Here is a 26,237-nt window from a genome sequence, read left to right on the forward strand (position 1 = left end):
TTAAAGGCGTGTTTGTGTGTGTGTTTATACAATTGCTATTATGTTTGCACTTTATGTGTAATGTTACTGACTGCAGAGATCAGTAAGATGTGTGTATTTTTTATTTATTAGTTTTATTTATTTAATATTATTTTTTAATTGAATGACTGTCTAGTAGTTCACAGATGTCGAAAAACTGAGTGTGGTAAAGCCACTGATTTTTTTTATGTATATTTCTGCAATCTGCACATTGTACTGACTTTCATTTTAATGTTTACACCAGGGTTCCTTGTCAGCACTTTATGCTCAGATGTTTGTAAGCTAAAAATAAACTATTGTGTATGTTCAAATATACTGTTGTGATTGAAGAAGTTAAATAAAAATGTCAGTCATCAATTCATGCATCACCTCATGTCATCATAACAGAGGTCTGTCTTCCAGGAAAGAACAGTTTAAAATTAATGTAATATAGTATTGGCCATACTATATGATGTATTGCTTGTATTTGTTTAATAATACAGAAGACAAAGACCTTAAAAAATAATCGCATATCGCATCGCAATCGCAATATTGGGGCAAAAAATCGCAATTAGATTATTTTCCATAATCGTTCAGCCCTAGTTTAAATACTCCTCACTGGTGTCGGAGAGGCGGATGCTGTCCAAGATAAAGACAATGTTGGATAACACCTCCCACCCACTCCATGACATGCTGGTCAGTCACAGGAGCTCGTTCAGTGAGAGACTGAGATTACCGAAAAGCACCACTGAACGACACAGGAAATCATTCCTGCCTGTGGCCATCTCCCTGTACAACGCATCCACTTAACACACTGTTTGCTGCTACAACTACACATGTTTCTTTTCCAACTATTTATTTATGAGTGACTTATGTATGTATGTATGTATATATATGTATATATTGTACTATTCTTAGTTAGCGTATTGTCTGTCTTGTCTTAATGTTGGTTTAAAATGGAGCACTGTAACAAAAAATAATTTCCCCCAGGGATCAATAAAGTATTCTGATTCTGATTCTGATTCTGACTGTACGGCCACAGAAACAGCGCGTTTGACCTTACTGCTCCATACCTTAACATGTCAACGAGTTCACAGTCACTAGATGTCAATCCAACAGAGCACCTTTAGGATGTGGTGTAACAGGAGATCTGCATCATCTGCAGCATTTGTGTGATGCTATCATGTGACTTTGGACCAAAACCTGTGATGAATGTTTTCAGCACCTTGTTGAATTAAGGCTGTTCTGAAGACATAAGGGGGTCCAATCTGTTAGTACTAAGGTCCTAGTACAGACCTAGTACAGTCTGTCTGTACTAGGTACCGATTAAAGTGGTCAAGTGTTCTCTCACTTTGACCTCTGACCTGGTAATCCACCATGTCTTTAACAAGTCCATTTGTGACGCATGAGAATCTCTTCTTCATCCCATCCTCCAGGGTCTCATGACGAGTTTTGGACATTTTCCAGGTGATCTACTTTTTATGTAAGACTTACGGTACAGACACCCAGACAGTGTGTTTGACCTACTAAAGCATAAAACTCGCACTTACTTGTGCAGGCTTTATTCTTGTTTGACCATGCTTGATTTCTACCTCAGGGGAAATCTGACCTCTGTGTGAAGTACAATAATGGTTAGAATATTTTTAGGTTTTCGTGGTTCACTACAAATTTAACAGAGCAGAAAGAGCATTATGTAAGACCTGGGCTGAGCAAATATGGAAAAAATCGCCTCCACAAAAATGACTTTTCAAGCTTAAGACTTTGATCATTCATCATTTTGAGTAACTTAAAACCAATATTACACTAGAAGACAAACACTGATTTCCTTTTTAGTCTGACTGCCACAGCTGCAAATTCTGATGCAGCAGGTGTCACACAGATGGGCATGGTATCCATGGAGATTGTGTTGGTGTTAGCCAGACTGCCCACTACAGATATATCACTTTATTTAAACCAGTAAGTAGCAGTACTTCTTTCAGATCTTGATAAAGTTTTTGGAAAATGAAGACATTTCGATTGGAGGATGTTTGTAATGGTTAAAGCTCCAGGCTAAGACATACAGTGCTGCAAAAAGGTATTTGCCCCTTCATGATTTCTTGGTTTTCTGCATATTTGTCAGACTTAAATGTTTCAGGTAATTTAAAATTAAAGTAATTTCAAAATTTAAGAAGGACATCTCAGGTAAATACAAAATTCAGTTTTAAAATGATGATTTAATTTATTAGGAGAAAGGGGCTATCCAACCCCTCTTATGCAATCAAACTTATCCAACCCTATGTGAAAAAGTAATTAAATGTATCATGTAAAGCTGAGTTTAATTTTATGAGCCACATCCAGGCCTGATCACTGCCAGATCTGTTAAATCAAGAAATATAACATGTCCAAATATAATATATCCAAATATAACGTGTGTGACAAAGTGAAGCAGGCTTAAAGACCTCAAAAAGCAACATGTTATGTCAGAATCTAAAGAAACTCAAGAAGAGATGAGAAACCAAAAAGGTCACAAAGGCTCATCTCACATTTGCCAAAAACATCTTGATCATCATCCCTAAGATTCTTGGGACAATATTCTGTGGACTTACGAGACAAAAGTTCAAATATTTAGAAGGTTTGTGTCTTACTACATTCCCAGTCAAATATAGTAGTGTGGTATTGTGACGGTCTGGTGTTGCTTTGCTGCTTAATGACTTGCTGTAATTGATGGAACGATGAGTTCTGCTTTCTACCAGAAAATCCTGAAGAAGAATGTCCATGAACATTTTGCAGGGTCCTAGTCATGATCCATACTTAAATCAGACTAAGATGCTTTGTAGTGACCCGGCCGTTCATACCCCAAAATCCTCCAGATCAAACAAACAAACAAAAACAAAGAACAGACGTTAGACTTCAGAGGTGCAAAGCTTCTCTGCTGGATCGGAGAAGAGAAGAGATTGAAATGATAAATTCCTTTAGGTTCCTGAATGTTCTCTGATCTATTCAAGAAAGAATAGATCACAGACTACATCTGCTCAGGAGACTCAGGTGAAGACATCACAGGTCCTTCCTTCCTGCTGCAGTCAGACTTTACAATCAACACTGCTCATTAGATAAAATCACAGCACTGACATGCATGTAACTGTTTTTGTCCAATATTATGTAAAATATAGTGAAACAGTACTTACACAGTGTGTAAGTAACACTAGCCATCGTGATCATCCGTCTACTTCAACATTATATTTTTATTCCATCCATCCATCCATCCATTCACTTCCGCTTATCCTTTTCAGGGGCGCTGGAGCCTATCCAGCTGTCATAGCCTGATCAAACCTTTGGTTTCTTATTCCAGACTGCTAGAATGAAAGTAACAGATGTTTGCTTTCTCCAGGAAGCAGCGCTGCATTTTTGTGGCACATGTCACAGGATTAAATTTCTTATTTCTAAATTAGGGTGCTGAATATACTAGCCTTACAAACTGTAATACAGCTCAGCCCAACTCTTATTTTACACTGATGAGTTTGACTTGTGGAGCACTCTCACGCCATCTGCTGGCAAATGGAAAAAAATGAAAAAATAAAGAAGAAGAGCACGACATAGATTATGTCGTGCTGTTAAAAAATAAATAAATAAATAACTGAGTTCAAGTAACTAAAAAACTAAACTAAATCGTTACAAAAGCATGCTTTTTGTTGAGGAAAATAATGCAAAATATCAACATGTGATATTTTGTCACCTTATTAACTATTAAAAGGAATTAATAACAACATTAGAAGCCATAAAAAAGCTACAGATGATTTTCTGTGAAATAAAGTAGAAACGAAATAGAATCCTAATTCCAGTAAACATCAACAAAATAAGTGATTTCTTACAGAGATAAAACTGTTGCTTAATGCAAAATTTGCATCTGCTAAGCGCTTATTGTATAAATCAGGCATATTTCAGTGCTGTGCAGTGAAATGTTGTTAATATAAAGTGTAAAAACACCTGAATTTAATTTTTCTGCCTGAGCTGAAGAGCTGGAAGTTGTGCTTGCTCCCTTTGGGTATTGAGGGCAATGCCGGAGGGATGCCACTCCGTGTGCGGTGACACTGCGGAGAGCTGTGTGCAGCTGTGAGGACCGCAGGAGAAGTAGGGAGGAAGGTGAATTAGAGTCAGAGCCAGCAAGCAGGAGAAAAGGAGGGGAATCTGTGTGGAGGAGGGGCTTCATCGAGGGAGAGAGAGGTTATAAGAGATGGTGGGGGAAAAAACGAGAGAGCGAGAAACTGTGCGCGTAATGGGTGAAGATGCTGTTGCCAGGGAACAGCGCTGAAATAGAAACATCCATTTTTTTCCTGCTCTCCGGAGGAAACAAACTCCGTCAGTGATGGAGAATCCAGAATGGACTGAATGTGAGGGAAACAGGTGATCCTGACTCCGAGTGGCCTGACAGAATCAAAGAGAAGGTAGGCAGTTGTTATTACGTAACCATCATAACACTGTTCCCATACGGCTGACATCATCGCAGCAGGATTAGAGCCTGGGGTGGGGGCATTAGAGTTGGTGGAGGGAGGAGGAGGAGAGTGATCATCATGAAACATGCTAAAGGTACACGGTCAGGATTATTGTTATTTAGATCAGAAAGCAGCACAGTGAGGACGCTGGGAAGGTGAGAGCGGGATGTTTCTGCTGCACGGTGACAGACTCTCCTCTCATTCGCCTCTCTACAGGAGGACACAGTTACTGCCTCAGCCTCCATTAACAGCAGGGGTAAACAACAAGAATTATCCAGCAGCCCAGGCCCTCAGCACACACCTGCAGATGTAATCAGCGATGATCCACACTCAGCAGCTTTAAGGAAGGGGGACCATCTGAAAGGGAAGCAGGGACGCAGAAAGCCTTTGTAATTACAGTATGTGAGTATCCTGCTTTTAAACCATGGTTTTCTCCGCTTTCCGCTCTCATAAAGAGCTCTTCTTCTGAACAGATTCTACTGATGGGAGGCCCAGAGGGCAGAACATCAAACGTGACATTCAGTGCTTTGTTTCGTTCTGTGACTGCACGCAATTAATCACTGAGACGGTTTTAGTTTTTCTGCTAATTGAGGACTGGCAGTCGTGACACAATAGCTTCTTTGCACGCATTTAAAGGCCACGCAAACACAAATTTTCTTTGTCAGCTTCTCAATAAGAGTGATACAGTAAGACCCAAGATTATTCTTTTTATTATTAGTTTGTTTATTCTGAAGTGGAGCGGGCTCAAAAAAGGAAAAGGGGAAATGTTTAGATCACAGTGGGATAACAGTCGTGGGAGCCGCTGGTTTTCTGTGAACACAAGCTGATCTGATCAAACTGCAACTACACAGTCAGGATGAAGCAGATTTCAGGTGTCACACTCTTCAAACAGATCATTTTTTTACTTTGTTTTCAGTGTTGTCAGAGATATTAAGAGATGTTGAAAAGATGAGAAGTTTTTAGGCTTTGGACATCATTCTCTTCAGGCTGTACATGACCACCTCTCTGTCGCCTTTCATCTTCAACTGTTCTATTAATGCTTATCTTTGAGTAAATGATTTCATAACAGAGACGAGCGAAAACTACCTCTCCGCTTCACTTGATCCCACCTGTTGTGTATCAAAGACAGAGTACTTGTCAGAAAAAAGTATGTGGTAACATTTATGCAAGTGTTGCGCCTGTTTCAGGTCTCAGGTTTGCCAAGCGCAACAGCATCAATAGTTCATGAGACAGCATTTGGGAAATGAGGACAGGCCTGCCATCTGGACATAAATCCCCACCAAACACGTGCCGCTGCAACATTACTTTGTGTCCATCAATCAGCAGTTCACTGTGCATGCAGCTGAGCCTTTGAAAGAGACATGCGCACCACAATAAACCACATGCAGTCATCGTGTGAGATCAGAGGAAGGCAACTTGAAATGTAATTTAAGCAGAAAGGTCTCAGTTAAAATGGCATTTAAGGATCTGCACCAAACACTGCAACTTTCTTATCAGGCAATGCAGTGCAAATACCTCTTTTCTCCATCATTTAGAATCGATTTACAATACAGCTGTACTGGGAACATGTAGCTGGAGGACCTGCACCTTTTAGCCCACATTTGCTGTTTTTTTATTCCACACATCAGTGCCAACCCAGTGGACAAATGGATCACAGTAAAGTCTGTGTCTGTAGCCTGAGGAACTCTGGCTAGGAGAGTGACATAGGGAGACACAAGACTTACACATGATGTTTACTTTGTGCATGACTAATCCCTAATGGTCAGGCTGCTATAAATAAAACACTGTGAACCTTTACATCAAATACCAAATATAGAGCATGATGTCATGGAGGGAGATATCTGCTTTGATTCTATATAATATGGAAGCTTAGATCATGATCTGCTTTACAGAAGCAGGTGCTTGTTGTGCCCTGAGGATCTGTATTGTATGAGAAACTGTTTATGTCACCCTCCCCCAGGGATCATGGGGAAGGAAACCCACTGGGACTTGGTTATGTCAAACTATCATTTCTGTGATTTAACAACAGAACACATAGGGCTAAATTGTTCTTGGGTTCAGATTTTGTTCTTAAATACAGTCTGCCCGACACAAACAAGACAACGCATCTACTCTGCTTTCCTGATCGTCCAATTCCAGTCTCTAATTCCTCTGAGTCCATTGTTTCACCTGTTTATGATATACTCAACTACTTTAGTGCAACAGCTACATAATGAAGTTCATTTTAATTTAACAGAGAGAAGCTGACAGAATCAGAGGTGGGTGACATATCCAAATTTTTGTGTCACCTCCAAGGGTCAAGCTTCATACATGACACATTTCCCATGATGCAACTAGAGACAATACTGTGCATACTGTGACTTTTAATGCATCCTCTGTCAAGATGATCCCACACCGCTGCAGTGAAGTTGAAGTCTAGGCTCTGGTAGTGCTCCATTGTGTGTTTTGTTCTATCCAAGTGCACTTTGCAGCATTTACAGTGTGTTTGGGATCAGTGTCATGCTGAACAAAATGATATTGTTTCCAATCTGACATTTTTCACATGGTCTTGCATGCTGGATCAAAATCTGATGGTTCTTTTCTGCATATATGTTTCCATCAATTTCGACATAATTCCCAACACCACCGACTGAAATTCAGTCCCAACCATGTTTTACAGACGACTATAAACACTCTTATATTGCTCCCCTGACCTTAGACATGCATCCCTCCATAAGACCTGTTTATTTATGGTTTTCAGTCTAGTTCTTGTGTAATTTGGCACACACCAGCCTTTTGTCCCTGCTTCCCTTTCTTAAGAATAGTTTTGTGCCGCCACCCTTCTACTGAGGTCATTTCTGAGGAGACGTCAGTGAGGAGAAGAGAGATACATCAACTTAGAGGCCAGATGCATCTCTCATATTCTGTGCCACATCTTCTCTGTTTTGTTTTGTTTTGTTTTGTTTTTCCATTTTATAAGAACATGACTTTCAGATGCTGTTCATCTGCAGTAGATAGATTTTAGGTCTGCTACTATGTAGAATTTTCAGCTAAGAGCTTTGGGGAAACACCTTGTTGCTGCAAAAATGTTATTTTATGTCTGTCACATGGTGTTATCTGTGGTATTTTTCACAGATTCAACCAAAGAAACAGGAACAAATAATGTGTCACAACAGGCTGCTAGTAACAAAGTGCCTAAAGATATAATTTAAAACAGGTTCTTCCCCATATTTTCTGTTAAGTGAAGATACAACACTGGTTCATCCCTTCAGTTAGGTGTCTTTTTTAATGCCCGAATGATTGACAGGTCAGGTTAAGCGTCTAAGCAAACAAAGAGATAAACAAACTCCTTGGTAGTGGCTTAAAACTTTTTTATGTTAAATCCTGATCATAAAGCAGCCACGCTCATCTATCTCCACTTTCAGTTTGTAATAAAGACAAGTATAAGAAGCCAGAAAAAGACATCATTCAGGTTGTGCAATTTGGGTGGAGTGTCTACTTTAATAAGGCTGCAACGACTGAATTAGTTAGTCAGCAGTGTGTTAAACCATTCGGTGAACTTCCTGGTGAACGGCTCAATGAATTCTTTTGTTTGTTTGCCTATTACAGCGAGCTGAAGCCCATCCTCGCTGTCAGAGGATGGGTACAGCGGAAGCCACTTTACGTATGGACAGCATGGAGGTTAAGGACGAGTGGCAGGATGAAGACTTCCCCAGGTACGAGGCAGAGAAACAAACAGTCTGTGTTTGTGCGTGCAGTTTGTCTGATTTGTGCAGAAGCTTTTTCAAAGAGATCAAGCTTCGATGGAAAGTCTGTCACATGTTGTGTGAGTGCGCGGAGGGCCGAAAGGAAGCAGGTGTGTACTTTCCATGATGTAGTCATCAGGTGTTATGTGATGAGGCTGTAGCAAGTCAGCGAACAAAATAGCAACCAGCAGATGGAAAAAGAGGAGCAGTCAAATACCTCGCAGTGTCCAAGCTATGGGAGACTAGCCACTCGCTCTACTGCTGGCCAAAATCTTTCTTTGACAGCAGGGGAAATATGCTTTTAGAAGCTGATCAGAGAAACCTTCATTATCTTCCAAAAACATCCACACATAGTACATGCAGCAAAGTCCTATGACTGTCTGAAAAATGCTTTTGTGTCAGAATCACTAATGCGTGTGTTTAATGCATTTAACAAGGCTAAAAATATCTCAGGATGACTTCACATGAATTATGGTGGTGGAATATTAGGTAAGAGAAGTGGAATATTGTGATTCATCTGGGGGGATTTCAGACCTGGAGGTCTGTGTTAGAAGCAAATTATTTAACACTGAAAATTGTTTTTCTCTTCCCTACTGCTTAATTCGCTCTTGAATACTTGTCGGTGCGGTCTTAACCTTGCTTCTACATAGCTACTGACAATTTAATAACAGCAATTATCCAGCAGCTCCATCAGTCCATACTTGTGGTGTTTCAGGGTGTGTTTGTCTGTGTATGCAAGTCTCTGTTATTGCCTGTCTGCATATGTGTGTGCACTCTAATCTAGCCTGCTCAGTCCCTCACCGAGGTTTCAGCTGTCCTATTATAAAATCAGAGGGGAGTTGGTAATTGCTGGTGTTGCTTTCTCAAACGACAGGGTGAAATACATTTAAATCGGGTTTCGCATCGCAGCCTCTCTAAAAACAAAGGGCAAAGAGCAAAATGCTGGGACTGACTGTTAGTACTTCATGGTTTTTTAGTGGTTTTCATCATCGCAGATTATTTAGTTTAACAGTTGTGCTTATAATATACAATTATATAACAGCCAAAACAATCATTACTTGGCAGCAGGAAGACATTAAGCCAGATATAATTCTTATGTATGTACAATTATTTCCAATTTAACTGTTTATTTATGCTGCGTTCGTTTCCCTGCAGGCCACTGCCAGAGGATGGAGATGCATGTGGCCTCTCTGACAGCAGGACCAGTAAGTGGACTAAATAGACACCATTATATTTTTTATACAGACACACTCATGTTTATACGTATAAGGTGTATCCATACTTTCATAACATTTTGTCTTAGATCCTCCCACCACTCTGAATGTCGGCGAATCCATGACCCAACGTAAGCGTCGCACGCTGGTCGCCCCCGACATGAACCTGTCTCTGGATCAGAGCGAGGGGTCGGTGCTCTCTGATGACTTCCTGGAAACGCCCGACGACCTGGACATCAATGTTGATGACATCGAGACTCCAGATGAGACTGACTCACTGGAGTTCATCAACAACGGCAACGAGCTAGAGTGGGAAGGTACATGCATGTTCAAATTTAGCATCCAAAAACTTCTATGGGGGAAATTATTAGAACACATAATGAGGACAAATCAACAAACTGTACATAATCTTTCTGTAATGATATAGTTTTATATGGTAGTTGTAATAAACCAGAACAAATGTAGAATAGAGGCACATTTATTTCCGCAAGCTAAAAACAACACAATAACTATTAAACACACACAGTATAACAATGAAAACAATGACACACACTCTAAAAAAGAGGGAATGCTGGGTACTGTCACAAAAGACAAAGCATAACAATAAAACATGATATTACATTGTACTGTGTGTTGATTTAAACAAAGGAGAAAAGCCGAAGAGAGTTAAAAATTAGCCTTAACACCAATTTAAGGCTGGTGGCTCTAACATTATCAATCCTAACTCCTGTGTTGCTCTGGAGCTCTAGCAGTTTTACAGTCTAGTGAGGGGTTACATTTGATCCTTCAGGTCCCAGGTATAAGGGAGGCTTTCGTGTCTGTGCAGTACATGAATGTAAGCACAGTCAGTGATCAGCTCAGGTCCAGATGTTACAGCTTTTTCTAAGCAGTAGTAGCTTTTCGTTCCCCTCTGCAGGGGCTTTTGTTAGGAGCCCTTTGGTGTATCCTTTGCTGCTTCTCATTCTTCACATCTCTTTTAGTTTTTTTTCCTCTGGATTTTCTTGTTCTAAATCTGTGCTTCCAGCTTTGATGGATCGTGCTGGTTTAAAACAAATAGCTGCTGGGTCTGTGTATCCTTTTGGGATGAGTTTTTACCCAGCTGAGCAGGTTTTTTTGTTTGTTTATTAAATTTTAGCAACGCAAGAAGGTCACATCCAAGGGGAGCAGATATTTTGCTCTCTGGTAACATATTTTTGATCGTGTGCTTGAGCCATGCAGTGACATCAGCGCTTATTCTATGCTCCATTTAAAGGCGTTGTCTCTGTCAGTCATGTTGAGTAGTTGTATTGTGCATTGTTGTTGGTGTGGCCTCTGAGCTGTCTGAACAAGCCAATACCACATATTTAGTATAAAGGTGAGCTGAAGAGTAAGCCTGCATTGTAAATGAGGTGGAAAAATTCAGGATTTCATGATATTTAATTTTACAAAGAAGGGAAAATTTGAATTGCACCAGGTTATGTGCAGTAACTTCAGCAATATTGTTGTTTACATTGACAAATATGGACCTTTTTTGCCTCTGAGGTGGAGCAGGTCAGCTACTAATTGGAAGGATGGTGGTTTGAGGCAATTCCAGTCAGCCAAAGTATCCTCAGGCAAGATGCTGAACCCCCAAGTTGTTATTTGAATGTTAGATAGAAACATTTAGAAGAAGAAAAAGGTGCTTGTATGAATTAGACATGTTGTAAAAAGAGCTTAGAGTACATTTTACGTTTGTATGCTAAATGTCATCATAAATCGTGATTTATAGCTTTGAAAAGGTTCATTTCCCTTTGCCAGCTCTGCTCATGTTGGCTACATGTGTTGTGAGCAGCTGCTTTCTGGTGTCACCTTGTTTTCAGACGACACACCTGTGGCTACTGCTAAGCGTCTCCCAGGTGAGAGCGAAGAGGAGAGAGACTCGTCAGGTCGTCTGTGGCGAACAGTGATCATTGGCGACCAGGAGCAACGGATCGATATGCAGGTCATCAGGCCGTACCTGAGAGTGGTCACACATGGAGGTTAGTTAGACTGTTTCCCCAAATGGATTCCTTAGGATGGTTATGCTATTATAAATCTTATCAGCCCACTTCCTGGTATTAAATGTAAAACGTAGGTGAAATGTAAAAGAGTACAGACACATTTACATGTCCTACCTGCCACGTGATAATTTGCCACTACGAATGGAGCAACTGCATCTCTCTCTTCTGTCAGGATATTACGGGGAAGGTCTGAATGCCATCATCGTGTTTGCAGCCTGCTACCTTCCTGACAGCAGCTGTGACGACTACACGTACATCATGGAAAATCTCTTCCTGTAAGATCCTTTCTTTGTTATCACATGGCGACAACCTTACTTCCTTCTTTTCTCACTCTACAATCCATTAAACGTTTCCAATGTAAAAAGTCTCCTATCCAATGAGGATGTAAAATAATGAATCAAATAATTCTTAAAATTAGAGTGGACCTGTTATGGGTTTTTTTTTTATGTTATTTAAATCCATACTGTTGTAATGGGAGAGCTTATATTAAAGTTTGAGATAGTGATCCCTGATTTCAGACTGCTCAAAATAGTCAGTTCTAAACGGCTTGTTCTACTCTTGGCGCTGTGTGATGTCAGTAAGAGAGGATATCCTGATATGGTCATCTCAGTCACGCTGCTCTGGCTTTGAGCATGGAAGCCCCGCCCCTTGACCTTAAAGGGAGCTAAAACAGTTTGTTTCTGATGAAGAAAAAAACCAGACGTCATGTTGAGAACTTGAGCCAGTAAAGTGCCTGAAATCTGTGCCATTATTTCTAATAGCCAGCAGGTGGCACTCCTGAGTTCAGATTCTAGAGAAGAATCCTCTGCTCCTATGACCTCAGTAAATCCCTCCAGTACTGTGCATGAGTTTTGAGTCACCCCTTTCTTCTTCTTTTTTTTCCTCCTGTCTTTTTGCAGCAGTGTAGAAGTCAGAATTGTTGTCTGAAGGCCATAAAATGACAAACAGATTTACTTTCACAAGTGGAGCATTACTAGGCATTATTGGCCTGAGATGTTCTAAGAGAGGTAGAGACCTGACCTGACACACAAAGACAAACAGGACAACACAAGCATGCATTCCCACCCTCATGCACAGGTATACAAACACTCACACACACACCCAACATGGAGACACAGAAATGGACGCCGTACACATACTCACACTCCCCATACACTCCCAGGTCCTGGAACCAACAACCCGTAGAAGGGCAATCAGCCCACAGACCCAGGAGATGGTCTCCTTCACTCTGGGATGGAGACAAGTAGACTTCCCTGGCCTCCGCAGCAGCAGAGCAGCCCAACAGCCTCATAACCCTAACCCAGACCCTGACCAGACAGCCAGCTCTTCCAGCCCTGGATGGCGAACAGAGAACGGGAGTGTGTGTGCTTCACTCCGCCCGAACTATACCCACCCCAGCATTCAGGCAACTACCAGACTACATAAGCCAATAAAAACCCAGGTTAAGAGTTAGCTAAAGAGGCTCCTCGTTCCACCAATACACCCAAGCCCCCCAGGTCCAGCCAAAACCCCCGCCCAGAGGTACCCCAAGTCCCCAAGCCTGCCCCAGACCCACCCAGGAGTAACTACCAGACCGGTAACATTTGTTTGCCAGCACAGACTACCCAGCAGCGCCACACACAGACACCAGAAAACACCCCCATTAAAAAGGGGTGTTAAAGTATGATATGGATCGGGGAAGACCGTGGGCAACATGTTTGGCTTCAAAACATGAAATGGTGATGCCAAAAATACTCAGCCTAAAGCTTCAAAACAGGGCCTCACTAATCAAAGTGTAACATCCTGCAGGTACAGTTTATGAGATGAACTAGAGCTGGAAGTGAGTTTAATGGATCCCCCTTTAAATGAAAGATCATTTTATCTCCACAAATAAAATATCAGAACTCTTTTTCATCATAAATCAAATGAGGGGATTTTATGTGCTATTTTCATGTACAATTATAGGTTGTTCATGTCTGTTCTCAGGTATGTTGTGAGCAGCCTGGAGCTGCTGGTAGCAGAGGATTACATGATTGTTTACCTGAATGGAGCAACTCCTCGCAGAAAGATGCCTGGCATCAGCTGGCTGAAGAGATGCTACCAGATGATAGACAGAAAGTAAGATGAACAGTGTCAAAATAACTCGGAAAACAATTTGGGAAATTAGAAGATAGTGAAGCTGAAGATGTTCTTGATGCTAGAGATGAAGATAACCAATATACATGGGATTTCATGCAGTTAAAAGTTATAATGGGGATTGTAATAAACTCTGTTTGTTTCCTGTAGACTGAGGAAGAATCTAAAGTGTCTCATCATCGCTCACCCAACATGGTTCATCCGCACTGTCCTGGCCATCTCAAGACCCTTCATTAGGTATATTTATGACACATTTGGCCATGAAAGCTTGTCTCTTAACAAATCTAAAAACAAAAGAGAGAAAGGGGAAAATAGGTTGGAGCATTTTAAAGTTGTCACATCGCTACACTGAAAACATTAAAAAGAGAAAAGTGTTGCTGTTTCATAATCAGAGTACGTATGTTGTGCTACGTGGCTGAATGCACATATATTTTAGGATTAATTTGTGACAGTAACCCAATGTTGTTTATATTTTTTGAAGTGTGAAGTTCATGGATAAGATCCGTTACGTTCACACCCTGAAGGAACTCGGTCAGATTATCCCCATGGAGCACGTGCAGATTCCTGAATGTGTGCTGCAGTAAGTACTCTCAGCCACCAAGGGTCCCTGTTGAGATGCTTCAAGTGTCTTTCATAGCTTATACTCTGCTTTGCAAGCTTACAGCAATATAGTCAGCTCCATAAGTATTTACTACTGAATGCAAGACTCAACTCCAGGTCTGTTATCTGCTTAATTTGTTATGGAATAAAGAGGGAAGAGGTCACGAAACTGTTGTTAGTCTATTGTTCAGTCACCACTGACTCTCTGACAATTAGGGAATATATAAAAATAGTTTTTATTCCTAATCTATTTTTGCAATACTTTTGTTTAATTCCTTGAATTAAAGTTGAAAGTCTGCACTTTGGTCACATCATTAATGTTTTTTTGTGATATGATGTCCAGAGGCAAAATTACAAAACATGCATCATTGTCCAAGTCCTGACATCTTGAAAGAATTCAAACAGTCCAACAGTGTTTATGGATAACTAAGACTGATATACAGTTTTTCACATTTGTTTAAATGTCTGCTTCTCACTGTTTACTTAGATGGACTTGTGCAGACGAAACAGCAGGTGATTAAAATAATATTAATATTTAAAAAACACTTTATATATGTAGCAAAGTTACAACGTGCCTCACGGAAAGAAATTAAAAACATATAAGAAATCCAACATGAGCTTTACAACTCTGAGTAGGCATTCACTTTTTATTTTTTTTGTTTATTATGGCAAACTGTGCAAGAGTGCTCAAAACTGAATTATGGCAGACTGATTTTAAAACAAATTCAAAAGATGATTGAGGCTTTGGAAGAACTGCAGTGCATAGTTAAACAGAAGAAACAGAGCCAACATCAGACAAACTTTTCCACTGTCGTGTGCAAAAGAAAGTCTCTGTGGAATCTGTGGAAAACCAAGTGCACCTTTACTGCTTCCATAGAAATTAATACATGCTGCTAATCAAATGTTAACACAACCCCACAATCTTCCCATGCAATGCTTAGAGAAACTGCAAAAAACCCAAGAGTTACATATCAGACTCTCAAGGCTTTGGTTAGCATGTTAAATTTTACCTTTCATGACAACACAAATAGAAAACGATTAAATAAGTGTTGCTTGTTTGGAAGGATTCCAGGGGAAAGTTTCGGACAGATTAGACCAAATGTCCGTAATACACAGCACCACATTTCAATAAAATCAAACACCACAAATCAACTGTCAAGCATGGTGGTGGAGGTGTGATGATTTGGGTATTTTGCACCTTGTAGCCATTAAGTCAGCTCTGTATACCAAAATATTCTAGAGTCAAATGTGAGGCCATCTGTCTGACTGCGAAAGCTTGGCCGAAACTGTGTCATGCAGGAGGACAGCGATCCCAAGCACAGCAGCAAATCTTCAACACGATGGATGAAAAAGAAAAGGATCGAGTCCAGACCTCAACCTGATGAAATGCTGTGGAAGGACCATAAGAGAGCTGTCCATACACAAATGCCTTTAAACCTCAATGACATGAAGCAACACTATAAAGAAGAGTGAGCTGAAATTCTGCTTCAATTATGTGGGAGAATGATAAAGTCATACAGAAAATGATTCGCTTAAGTTATTGCTCCTAAAAGTGCTTCTACAAGTGACTGAATTTTATCTCAGGACTGCAGATTCCTTCAAAAGCCTTCTCTTTAACATGTCTCTGCATATGAGCTTCATCAACACAGAGCGATGAACTTTTAACTTCAGCACTGGTGAGAAGGATGTTACAGAACTCCTCATCATTCTGCATTTCTATCCCCTTTTCTTAAAGGTATGACGATGAGAAGATCAGAGCACAAAAGGAAAGGTGAGTCACATGTTTTCAAGTGATTTTATATTAAAATTTCTTTGTTTACACATGCTCATTTAAACATGCATGTTACTACTATGTGCCTCTCCCCCAGACTTGAGCAAGACCAGCAGCAGAGTAATTCAACACTCCCCAAAGAAAGGTGACCCAATTTTGTAGTACATACAGTCCTACAGCGCATGCAGCTACAATATGGAAAAGTACTCATATATTGTTGCACTTAAATCCCGTGGCTGCAAGAAGCCACTGATTTTATATTTAATCTGTTAGAGCAATAAAAATAAAACAACTTCCTCCATTGGCATGAAGAGCATATTATGTAAGAGGTTCACCAGCAAATTGATCAGTGCGTTGCTTCTCTTTAATGTGATTGTGAATGCTTGAACTTCTGCAGACATATAGATTTGATTAAGCAACACAGCCTAACATGGTTTAGACGACCAGGCAACATATTTATATTTGTTTATCGTCAATTTTAATCTGTTATTTCCAGGCCGAAGTCAATGATAGCAGAGGTTGGCCGTGACATCTGACATTAAGGTAAGGGACTCATCCATCTGAGTGCCTCTACATCAACTCTTCAGGTTGGTTTGTAATGTCAGCCCACAGTAATTAATCTTCGACATACATGGAAATGTTCTTTTCTGCACATATCTGCTTACGTGTGCTAAAGAGACACGATACAGTAAATCACATGCTGGACGATGGCCTGTCTTGGGCCCAAAGGATCAGCTTTCTGTTCAGTGGCTGTGGGATCCAAATTTTACTATGACACACTCGAAGATTTCCAATTCCTTGAAACTGTGCAGTCTCTGTGCAGTGCAAAAGACAACAATCATCCGCTTTATGCTGAGTTTGATGAGGTGTTGATCTAAAAATGCAAAAATCGCGCTTCAGTTTCCTTCCAGGTTTCCAATTCTTCTCTGAGAGTGCTGGACGCTGAACAGGAACATGTCATACACTGCTGACTGACTTCTGTCACTCACCCCGTCCAACTCATTTTCATCTTTGCCAAGTCATGTTTAACTTCTTTAAATTCCGACTGTGCATGGATCCAAGAAACGTTACTCAATCCTCAAACATCACCCCATGTTACATAAAGCACAGCTGCTTGTCTCTTCAGGCCTGCCTGCGTGCAACCAATCAATTCTATTTTTATTGGGCAAATTGATCTGCCCCACCGAGCCTGTCATTAACTGGGTGAAATGCCCACCACAGCCAGCCGGGATGGGTTAGGGCGGGTGAAGTGGATTATTTTAGAAACTGTCCCCGGCTGCTGACTGTTCCTATAGGCCCTCATATATCAAACGAGATGCCAGCCAGTGGACTGGCTGACATCTCGGGAATGGACACGGGGACTGTCTCCTAACTAAATGCCAGCACAGGAAGCAGGGGGAAAAAATGAATGGTCAAACCTGATATGTGTCAAGTAGTTTAGATTTACTGCCGCTCACTGACACACTGCCAATTTTAACAACTGCATTACATGAAACTTTGTGACTGACGGGATTAAAGTGAGACTTAAACTTTCTGTATTTGCCTTGCAGAGCTTTAAACTGAAGAGCCCGAGGGGGGGTCGTAAAAACAGAAGCCCACAAGCTTCTCAGCTGGGATTATATCCCCTAAATGGATCTATTAGCCAGAGGACAATCATTCCTCAATATTCCTCTTGTTTCAAGTGACACGCTTGCTTCTAACAACTTAAGGTTCAGTTACACCAAAGCATCGTAGCTTAGTTAAATCAAAAACTGTCCTGCATGTCAAGTTGACCTTTACCTACAGCATGACTTTGCCTATGCGTGAATGAAAAGACTTGCCGGGAGCATTTTGTACATATTTGTAATATATTTTTGAGAAAAAAGTGTTTGCACACAGACGGTGTTGGTATTGTTTGGTTTATTGGCTATTTGCTGAAAAAAGAAGTGCAATGATATCGCTCCTCCTAAATGTTTCTGATGCAAAAAGTGTGTTTTCAAGTTTTCCGGAGTTGAATATGCAGGTGGCATGCTTGTTTATATCCTTCCTGTCTTTGTTACATTTGTTAAGTTTCAAAAAGTAATTTTGCAAGATGGGAAGAAACATTGTTACAAATGAAAAGAATTCTATTTAATAAGAGAGTTAAAATGAATTGCTTAGTGTTATTTATGAAAACGTGCCATTTACTGTTTGTAAAAAAAAAAAAATGTAATAAATGAGTGATCTAAAGTTTTGTCATGATTATTTGTCCCCCGCATTCAGCCTTAAGTCCTAAAACAGAAGAGAACAAAAGCACAGACTTGCTCATGTACGTTGCAGCTGATATTTTCATCCTTTTATTGCAGCTGCGTGTTTTCATCTTCGGTCCAGAATGTTTTTGGCAGTTGAGTTATTAACGGGGATAATCGTCAGTGGATGCTCGGTGGATGTCACCTGACCGTCCTGTGCTGCGTTTTATGGAGGTCTTAATGCCCTTGGAGTAACCCGTTTCTGTTTATGTACACAATACATAACCAATTAGAAACTGAACTTTGCCCTGCATTTTTTATTATATTTTAATCATGTTCTATTGTGTAAATTCAATCATTCAGATGTGAAAGAGAAACAGCTTGAGTTAAATTATGATGTTATATTTAATTATGTACTCTTAATTGTTATTTAGTTTTATAAGAATAATCTTGCCTTTTGAAATATGGATTTCATTCCATGAGATTGGAATAAAGAGACGCCTGACACACAAAGGCATGGAGCCATAACACATTTAGATTTTGTATTAATACTTGAAGCACCAGGAAACAGCCTGCCTCTGTCCAAAGTTCACCACCACCTCTAAAGCTGACTGAATAACACTGCTGTATGCAAACAAATCTATATTTGGAAAGAGTTTTTGACCACTGATTTTGGGATGAAACGATTTTCCAGATCCATGTTGTCCAGAAGGTGTTCTGAAGGCAGGACTGTGATGCAGTTTTCTGCCTCGCCACTAGAGGGCGCGGCCGTTTTGTGAGTAATGTTTGACTGGGATGGAAAATGGTGTTCATGAAGGCAGTGTGAATCACAAGTTATGCTCGGGAGCAGTTTATGTGGGTTCAATGAGAGTGTGCGTCCATAAGACTGGTGAGTTACAGGATATTTCTTGTGTAAGAAGGATAGCCTGTATGTTTTCTTGCTCTGGACGTCCTCTGTTTGTACATTTTCTATAAGCTAAGTTATCGCTAAGCTAAGCGGGCTAAGCTAAGCTAAGTTCGCCTAGGCCAAACTGAGTTCAGTTTGAGTTGGGGATTTGTTATGTGTATTTGCCTTCTTTAGTTGGCATCATAAGTGAGTGGGGCACAAGAGTTAAGTGATGGGAAGATGTTTATTTTCTTTGTTGTCAAATATGGTTCAGACTATAAGTAAAAGCCGCCAGCTTAGTATTAGGGCCTATAAGACAAGTATGTGGCTGTAATATGTTATATGGTGATTATTGTTGTCTATAATTTGATTGTAATTTGTGTTCTATTTTCCATTCTGTTTGTAGAACCACACACACACACACATACCCACACCCACGCTAAATCTGCCATTAAAGAGCTGAACGATCATCCCCTGTCCTCGTTAATTTCTGGAGGGTCATAGTGGCACTTGACCTGTGCACACCCTGCGATCACCACCGTAGAACTGAACCTCATATCAGAAATCATCATAACAAAATTGGTCCTTCGAGCCGGATAGGTGATTACAGAGTGAAGATGGATTATGACCCCCAGAGAGCAGGTGCACGTCCACGGAGGGCTGTGCGACCACCAGGATGGATGACTCAGTATGAAGGCTACACACTGCCACCCACTGCTACATTGGAGCAACAGCAGACTAGAGAGGGATACGCCAAGATGACGCCCCTCACCCAGACTCCTGGTTCTATTGGAGCTGCAGGACAGACTCCAGTGTCATCCAGCATCCCTCAGGAGTTCATGAACATTGTGCAGCAACTGCAGGAGGACAACAGGCAACTTCAGATGATGGTAGGAGACATGAGGAGGCAGATGGATCGTAATGTCAGCACGTTGGAATCCACCCGCTTACGTTCTGCCCAGCAACCAGGGGGCTACATTTCAGCTGATAACACTTGGGTCTCCACACCTCTAACTACACAGCCTTTTCCCCTGAGACCAGAGCAGCACAATATATCCTACACACAGGATGCAGCTGAAGAATGGCCAGTACCACCACCTCCAGTTTTTCTCCCGAGAGATCATCCTGATCTACCAGAGGTACAGTCTGTTCCACCTCCACCGCTACCAGCCATTGCACAAGAGCTTAGCCAATGCTTACAAGAGCTACAGTTACAGCAACCCTCAGCCACTGAAGCTCCTGAGTTTCAGCCTCGTGTGCCACAGTCCACCCCCTTATCTCAATCACTAGCTGGACCTAGTTTCGACGCGAACATGCTCCCCCCAGAACAAGTGCTGGCTCCCACTACAGCCATAGGTGTAAAGGAGAAGACCTACAGAGGACCATCGCCCTCCATCCCAGAGTTCACGCAGGGTGAGCCCAGGCAGTTTGCTAGATTAAGGCTTGCCCTAGACAATATTCTCCCCTTTGATGCAACGGAGAGGTTCAAATATCAGGTCTTATGTGACCACCTTAAATTTGAGGAAGCTCTTTTAATTGCTGACTCCTACAGTAACTCACCTCACCCCTACTCTGACACGATGGCCTCGCTCATTAAACATGACGGTCAGCCGCACCAGCTGTCACTGCAGAGGATAGCAGAGCTTATGGATGAGCCCAGCATCCGCCCAGGTGACACAACTGGATTCAGAAGGTTTGCACTGAGAGTCCGTGCTCTGGTCGGCATGTTAGAGCAACTTGGGGAAGATGGACACATAGAGCTGCAATGCGGGTCTCATGTTGCTAGACTGACACGAAAGCTACCCCAAGACCTACGTGCTGCTTTCCGCCGCTACCTTTACCCACAGAAAGATGGAATACCATCATTGAGAGACTTTGCAGAGTGGCTGGAGTATGAGCTGGTCATTCAAGAGGGCGGAGATCACACAGAGAAGGTAGAGGAGAGCTCGAGAGACAGGAGCAGCATGAAAAGAGATAAACGAGCCACCAAAAGGACTACCACCGTGCTGCATGGTGCAACACACAACACTGCCCCCCAAAGGTCCTCAGCCACAACCCCTTCCACTTCTGAGGTCCAAGACAAGCACACAGCTTATTGTCCATATTGTAATAACACTCTGCACTTCCTAGATCAATGTGTCAACTTCAAGATGCTGACTAAGGAGCAGAAATCAACTTGGATTAAGTCCAACAATCGCTGCTGGCGTTGTGGGCGGCACCACCAGGCCGCTCAGTGTCGACTTAAAGTGCAGTGTAAGACATGCAGGGGAAAACACCTAGAGGCCCTGCATGAAGTGAATCTCAGACCTGCTGCACCCAATCCACCAATGGAACACGTCGCTGAGCTGGGGAGTAAACCATCTACTGAGGTACTTTATCTAGACCGGCGTGCTGGCTGTAGCCAAGTACTTCTGAAGATAACCAAAGTGCTGCTGCAGAACGGTGAGCACACCCTGGAGACATTCGCCATATTGGATGATGGATCTGAGAGGACGATCCTTCTCCCTGAGGCCACTCAAAGACTGCAGTTACAGGGCACGGCAGAGAGTCTTACTCTACGTACGGTGAGACAAGGATTGAGAACCTTGCATGGCGCATCAGTGACAGTCAAAGTCTCCCCTGCCAGCCAACCATCCAGAACATTCACCATTGAGAGAGCCTTCACAGCAGATGACCTAGGCTTGGCTGAACATTCCTACCCTGTGAAGGCACTTCAACAGAAATATAGACACTTGAGAAGGCTTCCCTTGCAGCCCTTCACAAATGCCCAGCCACTCCTTCTGATCGGCTCTGACTGTCCTCACCTAGTAACGCCCATCAAACCTGTGCGCCTAGGCTTACCTGGAGGACCAGCTGCAGTCAAGACTAGACTTGGTTGGGTACTACAGGGACCAATCCCCTCCCTTAAGCACTCTGCTCAACCACAACAGTGCCTCTTCCTCTCAACTGCCTCTCCTCAATCAGAGCTTCATAGTCAAGTAGAGAGGCTTTGGCAACTTGACACTCTCCCATATCGAAGTGAGAAACTAGTGACACGGTCTCGGAGGGAAGAGCAAGCTATGAGGCTTTTGGAGGCAAAGACGACAAGACTGAATGTCGAGGGAGTAAACAGATGTTCAACTCCCCTTCTGCGTGTCAGTGATATGCCTACACTCCGGGTGCCACCTGAAGCAGTACTCCCCAATCTACGTGGCACGGAGAAGCGCCTCAGTCGAGACCCAGAGAAGGCTAAAGCTTATCAAGCGGAGATGGCAAAGTTGATAGCAGCAGGCTATGTCAGAGAAATCAGTGAGGAGGAAATGAGGGCCTCCACAGAATCATGGTTCATCCCCCACCACATGGTGACACACAACGGAAAGAACCGTGTGGTGTTTAATTGCTCATTCACCTATAGGGATCAGAACCTCAACGAGCTGCTTTTACCAGGCCCGAACCTGGGGGCCTCTCTTCTTGGTGTGCTGCTACGCTTCAGAGAACGCTCCATCGCAGTTAGCAGTGATATCAAGGGGATGTTCCACCAGGTGAGACTACTGCCTGAGGACCGGCCACTACTACGTTTCCTCTGGCGCGATCTGCAAAGAGACGCCCATCCCAAGGTGTATGAATGGCAGGTGCTCCCCTTTGGGACAACATGCTCACCGTGCTGTGCAATTTATGCACTCCAGCGACACGTCCATGACCACAGTGACCAGGGAGATGACGTGCGTGACTCCATTGAGAAGTATTTTTATGTTGACAACTGGTTACAGAGCTTCTCTTCTCCAGATGTGGCCACAGAGGTTGTGGACAAACTACGGTCACTATTATCGGAGGGAGGATTTGAGCTCAGACAGTGGGCCAGCAGCACCCCAGATCTCATCAGCCATCTACCAAAGGAAATAAGATCGGAGAGCAGCGTACAGTGGCTGAATCAAACTGATATGGACCCTCAAGAACCTGCTCTAGGTTTGCGCTGGATGTGCTGCTCTGACACTCTGCACTACAAGTCCATGCAGTTGGAGAGGAATCCTCCTACCATGAGAAACATCTACCGGGTTCTGGCGAGTCAGTATGACCCACTAGGGTTTCTCGTCCCCTTCACAACGAGGGCGAAGGTACTAGTCCGGCAGCTGTGGGACAAAAAGCGTGAGTGGGATGACCCCCTGTTACCAAGTGACCTGCTCTCGGCATGGAACGAATGGGAGGGTGAGCTGCAACATCTGGACGACATTAGTCTACAACGTTGTTATGTAAGCCCAGAGCTGGACAAATCTGACAGTAGGCGTGAGTTGCACATCTTCTGCGATGCATCTCAACAAGCATATGGAAGCGTTGCCTACCTACGGACGGAAGATGCTGCTGGAAAGGTGGAAGTTGCTTTCCTGACTGCCCGCTCTAGGGTGGCCCCTAAACGGCAGATGTCCATGCCACGTCTGGAACTATGTGCAGCCTTGACTGGAGCTCAACTTGCTAGCCTGCTGACGAAAGAGCTCACCCTACCACTATGCAGAGTGGTGTTATGGACAGACTCCACCACTGTCCTAACATGGATCCAGTCAGAGTCCTGTCATTTCAAGGTGTTCGTGGGAACTCGGATAGCTGAAATCCAGGAACTGACAGACAGCCAGTCTTGGCGTTATGTGACAACATATGACAATCCGGCAGATAATCTAACTAGGGGTAAAAGGCTACAAGACCTCACAGTCCAGTCCCGGTGGGCATGTGGGCCCCCGTTTCTGCAGCTACATCGAGACCAGTGGCCAGAGCACCCAGCCACACCATGTACAGACTTTGCTGAGGAGCAGCATAAACCAATAACTTGCTTAGCTGTGTCTACTGACTCTATCTCCCTGCCTGATGCACAGCAGTTTACCAGTTTTAGCAAGCTTTTGGAAGAAACAGCCAGGTGCCTTCACGGGGCGGCTGGTGGCAATCGCACATCAGAGAACTACAAGGAGGCTGAGCTTATTCTGCTGAGAGCTGCTCAGAAAGACAGTTTCCCTGATGAGATCCAGTGCCTGACCACTGGGAAACCAGTTCTCTCATCCAGCCGTCTGTTTTGCCTAGACCCGGAATTTGATAAGTCGCTTCAACTCATAAGAGTAGGTGGTCGTCTCAGACGATGCCATGATTTGGAAGCTGCTGTGATACATCCAGTAGTATTGGACCCTAAACATCCAGTCACCAGACTACTCATCCGACAGGCTGACAGTGATTTGAAACACCCAGGAGCAGAGAGATTGTTTGCAGAGTTGAGAAGGAAATACTGGATTCTTCGCGGCCGTGAAGCCGTAAGAAGCGAACAGCGCTCCTGCCCTGAGTGCCAAAAATGGAGAGCCCAATCTGCCAACCCAAAGATGGCTGACCTTCCCCTTGCACGCCTACGATTACATCAGCCAGCCTTCTTCTCAACAGGCATCGACTGCTTTGGGCCAATGCAGGTGAAAGTTGGTCGGAGAAATGAAAAACGCTGGGGCCTGCTCTTCAAATGCTTGACGACTCGTGCCATTCATATTGAGGTGTTGTCTAGTATCAACACCGACTCATTTCTAATGGCATTAAGAAGATTTGTCTCTCGTCGTGGGAAACCAGCTGAGATACTGTGTGACCAGGGAACAAATTTCCGAGGTGGGGATCGGGAGCTCCAGGAAACTTTCAAAGCCCTGCATCCCTCTTTACAAGGCAAGTTAGCAGAGCAGCAGATCAAGTTTCGATTTAACCCTCCCAGTTCTCCCCACTTTGGAGGATCCTGGGAGCGAGAGATCAGGTCCATAAAGGCAGCTCTGGCCTCCACATTGGGCTCACAGGTTGTAAAAGAGGAAATACTCCAAACAGTGTTGATCGAGATCGAGGGAATACTCAACTCGAAACCTTTGGGGTACGTGTCATCAGACGTGGCTGACCCAGACCCCATTACCCCAAATTTGTTGCTGATGGGGCGGCTAGACCCTTCCCTACCCCAAGTGATATACCACGACTCAGAGCTCATTGGACGACGATCATGGAGGACCTGTCAGGTGTTATCCGATCGCTTCTGGACACAGTTCATACACCACTACCTGCCTACACTGCAGACACGGTCAAAGTGGCAGAAAGACACTGCTCCGATCCAGCTGGGCACTGTGGTGATGATAGTGGATCCCCATCTTCCCAGAGCATCATGGCCTGTTGGGAAGATCAACAGGGTATTCCCCGGAGCTGATGGTTTGATCCGATCTGCAGAAGTGGACGTAAAGGACCGTACCTACGTACGCCCAGTGAGCCGCCTTATTCGACTACCTGCAGTACCAGAACAAAATGGACAGTAAATGACATTCTGCAAACTTGCGAGGGCAAGTTTGGGGGCGGCTGTTCTGAAGGCAGGACTGTGATGCAGTTTTCTGCCTCGCCACTAGAGGGCGCGGCCGTTTTGTGAGTAATGTTTGACTGGGATGGAAAATGGTGTTCATGAAGGCAGTGTGAATCACAAGTTATGCTCGGGAACAGTTTATGTGGGTTCAATGAGAGTGTGCGTCCATAAGACTGGTGAGTTACAGGATATTTCTTGTGTAAGAAGGATAGCCTGTATGTTTTCTTGCTCTGGACGTCCTCTGTTTGTACATTTTCTATAAGCTAAGTTATCGCTAAGCTAAGCGGGCTAAGCTAAGCTAAGTTCGCCTAGGCCAAACTGAGTTCAGTTTGAGTTGGGGATTTGTTATGTGTATTTGCCTTCTTTAGTTGGCATCATAAGTGAGTGGGGCACAAGAGTTAAGTGATGGGAAGATGTTTATTTTCTTTGTTGTCAAATATGGTTCAGACTATAAGTAAAAGCCGCCAGCTTAGTATTAGGGCCTATAAGACAAGTATGTGGCTGTAATATGTTATATGGTGATTATTGTTGTCTATAATTTGATTGTAATTTGTGTTCTATTTTCCATTCTGTTTGTAGAACCACACACACACACATACCCACACCCACGCTAAATCTGCCATTAAAGAGCTGAACGATCATCCCCTGTCCTCGTTAATTTCTGGAGGGTCATAGTGGCACTTGACCTGTGCACACCCTGCGATCACCACCGTAGAACTGAACCTCATATCAGAAATCATCATAACAGAAGGAGTTATGCAACATCCTCTGAAACCACCAAATAGCATTTTTTATTTTTTTTTTGTACATCTTGAAACTACACAGGCATTGCAGATCTGGTTATTTACTAATGTTGTGCAACCAGACTAGCTGCTTGTCTCTGCTGAGTTAAACTAAAATATTTATT

General features: G+C 42.9%; 2 protein-coding genes and 1 long non-coding RNA gene across 8 annotated transcripts in view; 2 read left to right on the top strand and 1 right to left on the bottom strand.

Moving 5' to 3' along the window:
• Positions 1-476: 476 nt before the first annotated feature.
• LOC147308145 (uncharacterized) overlaps positions 477-26,237 on the bottom strand; it is a 34,745-nt gene continuing 8,984 nt past the window's right edge. The window contains exons 3-7 of one of the 3 annotated variants that reach the window (XR_015126005.1): positions 13,726-13,822; positions 13,444-13,499; positions 11,253-11,380; positions 4,768-9,709; positions 477-4,398 (exon numbers count right to left, since the gene is read on the bottom strand). This is a non-coding gene — a long non-coding RNA (uncharacterized LOC147308145). Of the gene's footprint in view, positions 9,710-11,252; positions 11,381-12,961; positions 13,500-13,725; positions 13,823-26,237 lie in introns of those variants that run through there. The other 2 variants (XR_015126004.1, XR_015126003.1) reach the window with 2 other exon arrangements.
• On the top strand, positions 1,961-18,117 carry atcayb (ATCAY kinesin light chain interacting caytaxin b). Of its 4 annotated transcripts, none has more exons than XM_086271481.1 (14): positions 1,961-2,071; positions 4,683-4,868; positions 8,055-8,161; positions 9,347-9,396; positions 9,495-9,722; positions 11,244-11,402; positions 11,596-11,698; positions 13,389-13,520; positions 13,689-13,775; positions 14,020-14,118; positions 15,874-15,909; positions 16,007-16,054; positions 16,406-16,452; positions 17,460-18,117. In XM_086271481.1, the coding sequence occupies exons 3-13, from the start codon at positions 8,085-8,087 to the stop codon at positions 16,443-16,445; spliced, it is 1,059 nt and encodes a 352-aa protein (XP_086127607.1). In that variant the 5' UTR covers positions 1,961-2,071; positions 4,683-4,868; positions 8,055-8,084; the 3' UTR covers positions 16,446-16,452; positions 17,460-18,117. The 4 variants fall into 4 exon arrangements, 3 of the variants coding, with proteins under 3 accessions (XP_086127607.1, XP_086127605.1, XP_086127606.1); XR_015126002.1 differs by lacking the exon at positions 1,961-2,071 and adding an exon at positions 4,206-4,418 and having other exon boundaries at positions 16,406-16,496; XM_086271479.1 differs by lacking the exon at positions 1,961-2,071 and adding an exon at positions 4,207-4,418.
• On the top strand, positions 20,428-26,039 carry LOC147308147 (uncharacterized). The gene is made up of 2 exons (XM_086271476.1): positions 20,428-25,506; positions 25,910-26,039. The coding sequence occupies exon 1, from the start codon at positions 20,583-20,585 to the stop codon at positions 25,287-25,289; it is 4,707 nt and encodes a 1,568-aa protein (XP_086127602.1). The 5' UTR covers positions 20,428-20,582; the 3' UTR covers positions 25,290-25,506; positions 25,910-26,039.

The sequence above is a fragment of the Aulonocara sp. 'chitande type north' Nkhata Bay genome, linkage group LG18 (assembly GCF_057382095.1).
Source record: "Aulonocara sp. 'chitande type north' Nkhata Bay isolate Kocher_YH1m ecotype deep benthic linkage group LG18, A_spYH_male_GT1.1, whole genome shotgun sequence".
NCBI classification, from domain to species: Eukaryota; Metazoa; Chordata; class Actinopteri; order Cichliformes; family Cichlidae; genus Aulonocara; species Aulonocara sp. 'chitande type north' Nkhata Bay.

Bases quoted from the DNA above. Each gene is read 5' to 3' on its own strand.
- atcayb (XM_086271481.1), top strand. From the start codon at position 8,085: ATGGGTACAGCGGAAGCCACTTTACGTATGGACAGCATGGAGGTTAAG. The intron at 8,162-9,346 runs GTACGAGGCAGA...GTTTCCCTGCAG, and splicing joins CAGGATGAAGACTTCCCCAG to GCCACTGCCAGAGGATGGAG. The intron at 11,699-13,388 runs GTAAGATCCTTT...GTCTGTTCTCAG, and splicing joins ATCATGGAAAATCTCTTCCT to GTATGTTGTGAGCAGCCTGG.
- LOC147308147 (XM_086271476.1), top strand. From the start codon at position 20,583: ATGGCCTCGCTCATTAAACATGACGGTCAGCCGCACCAGCTGTCACTG.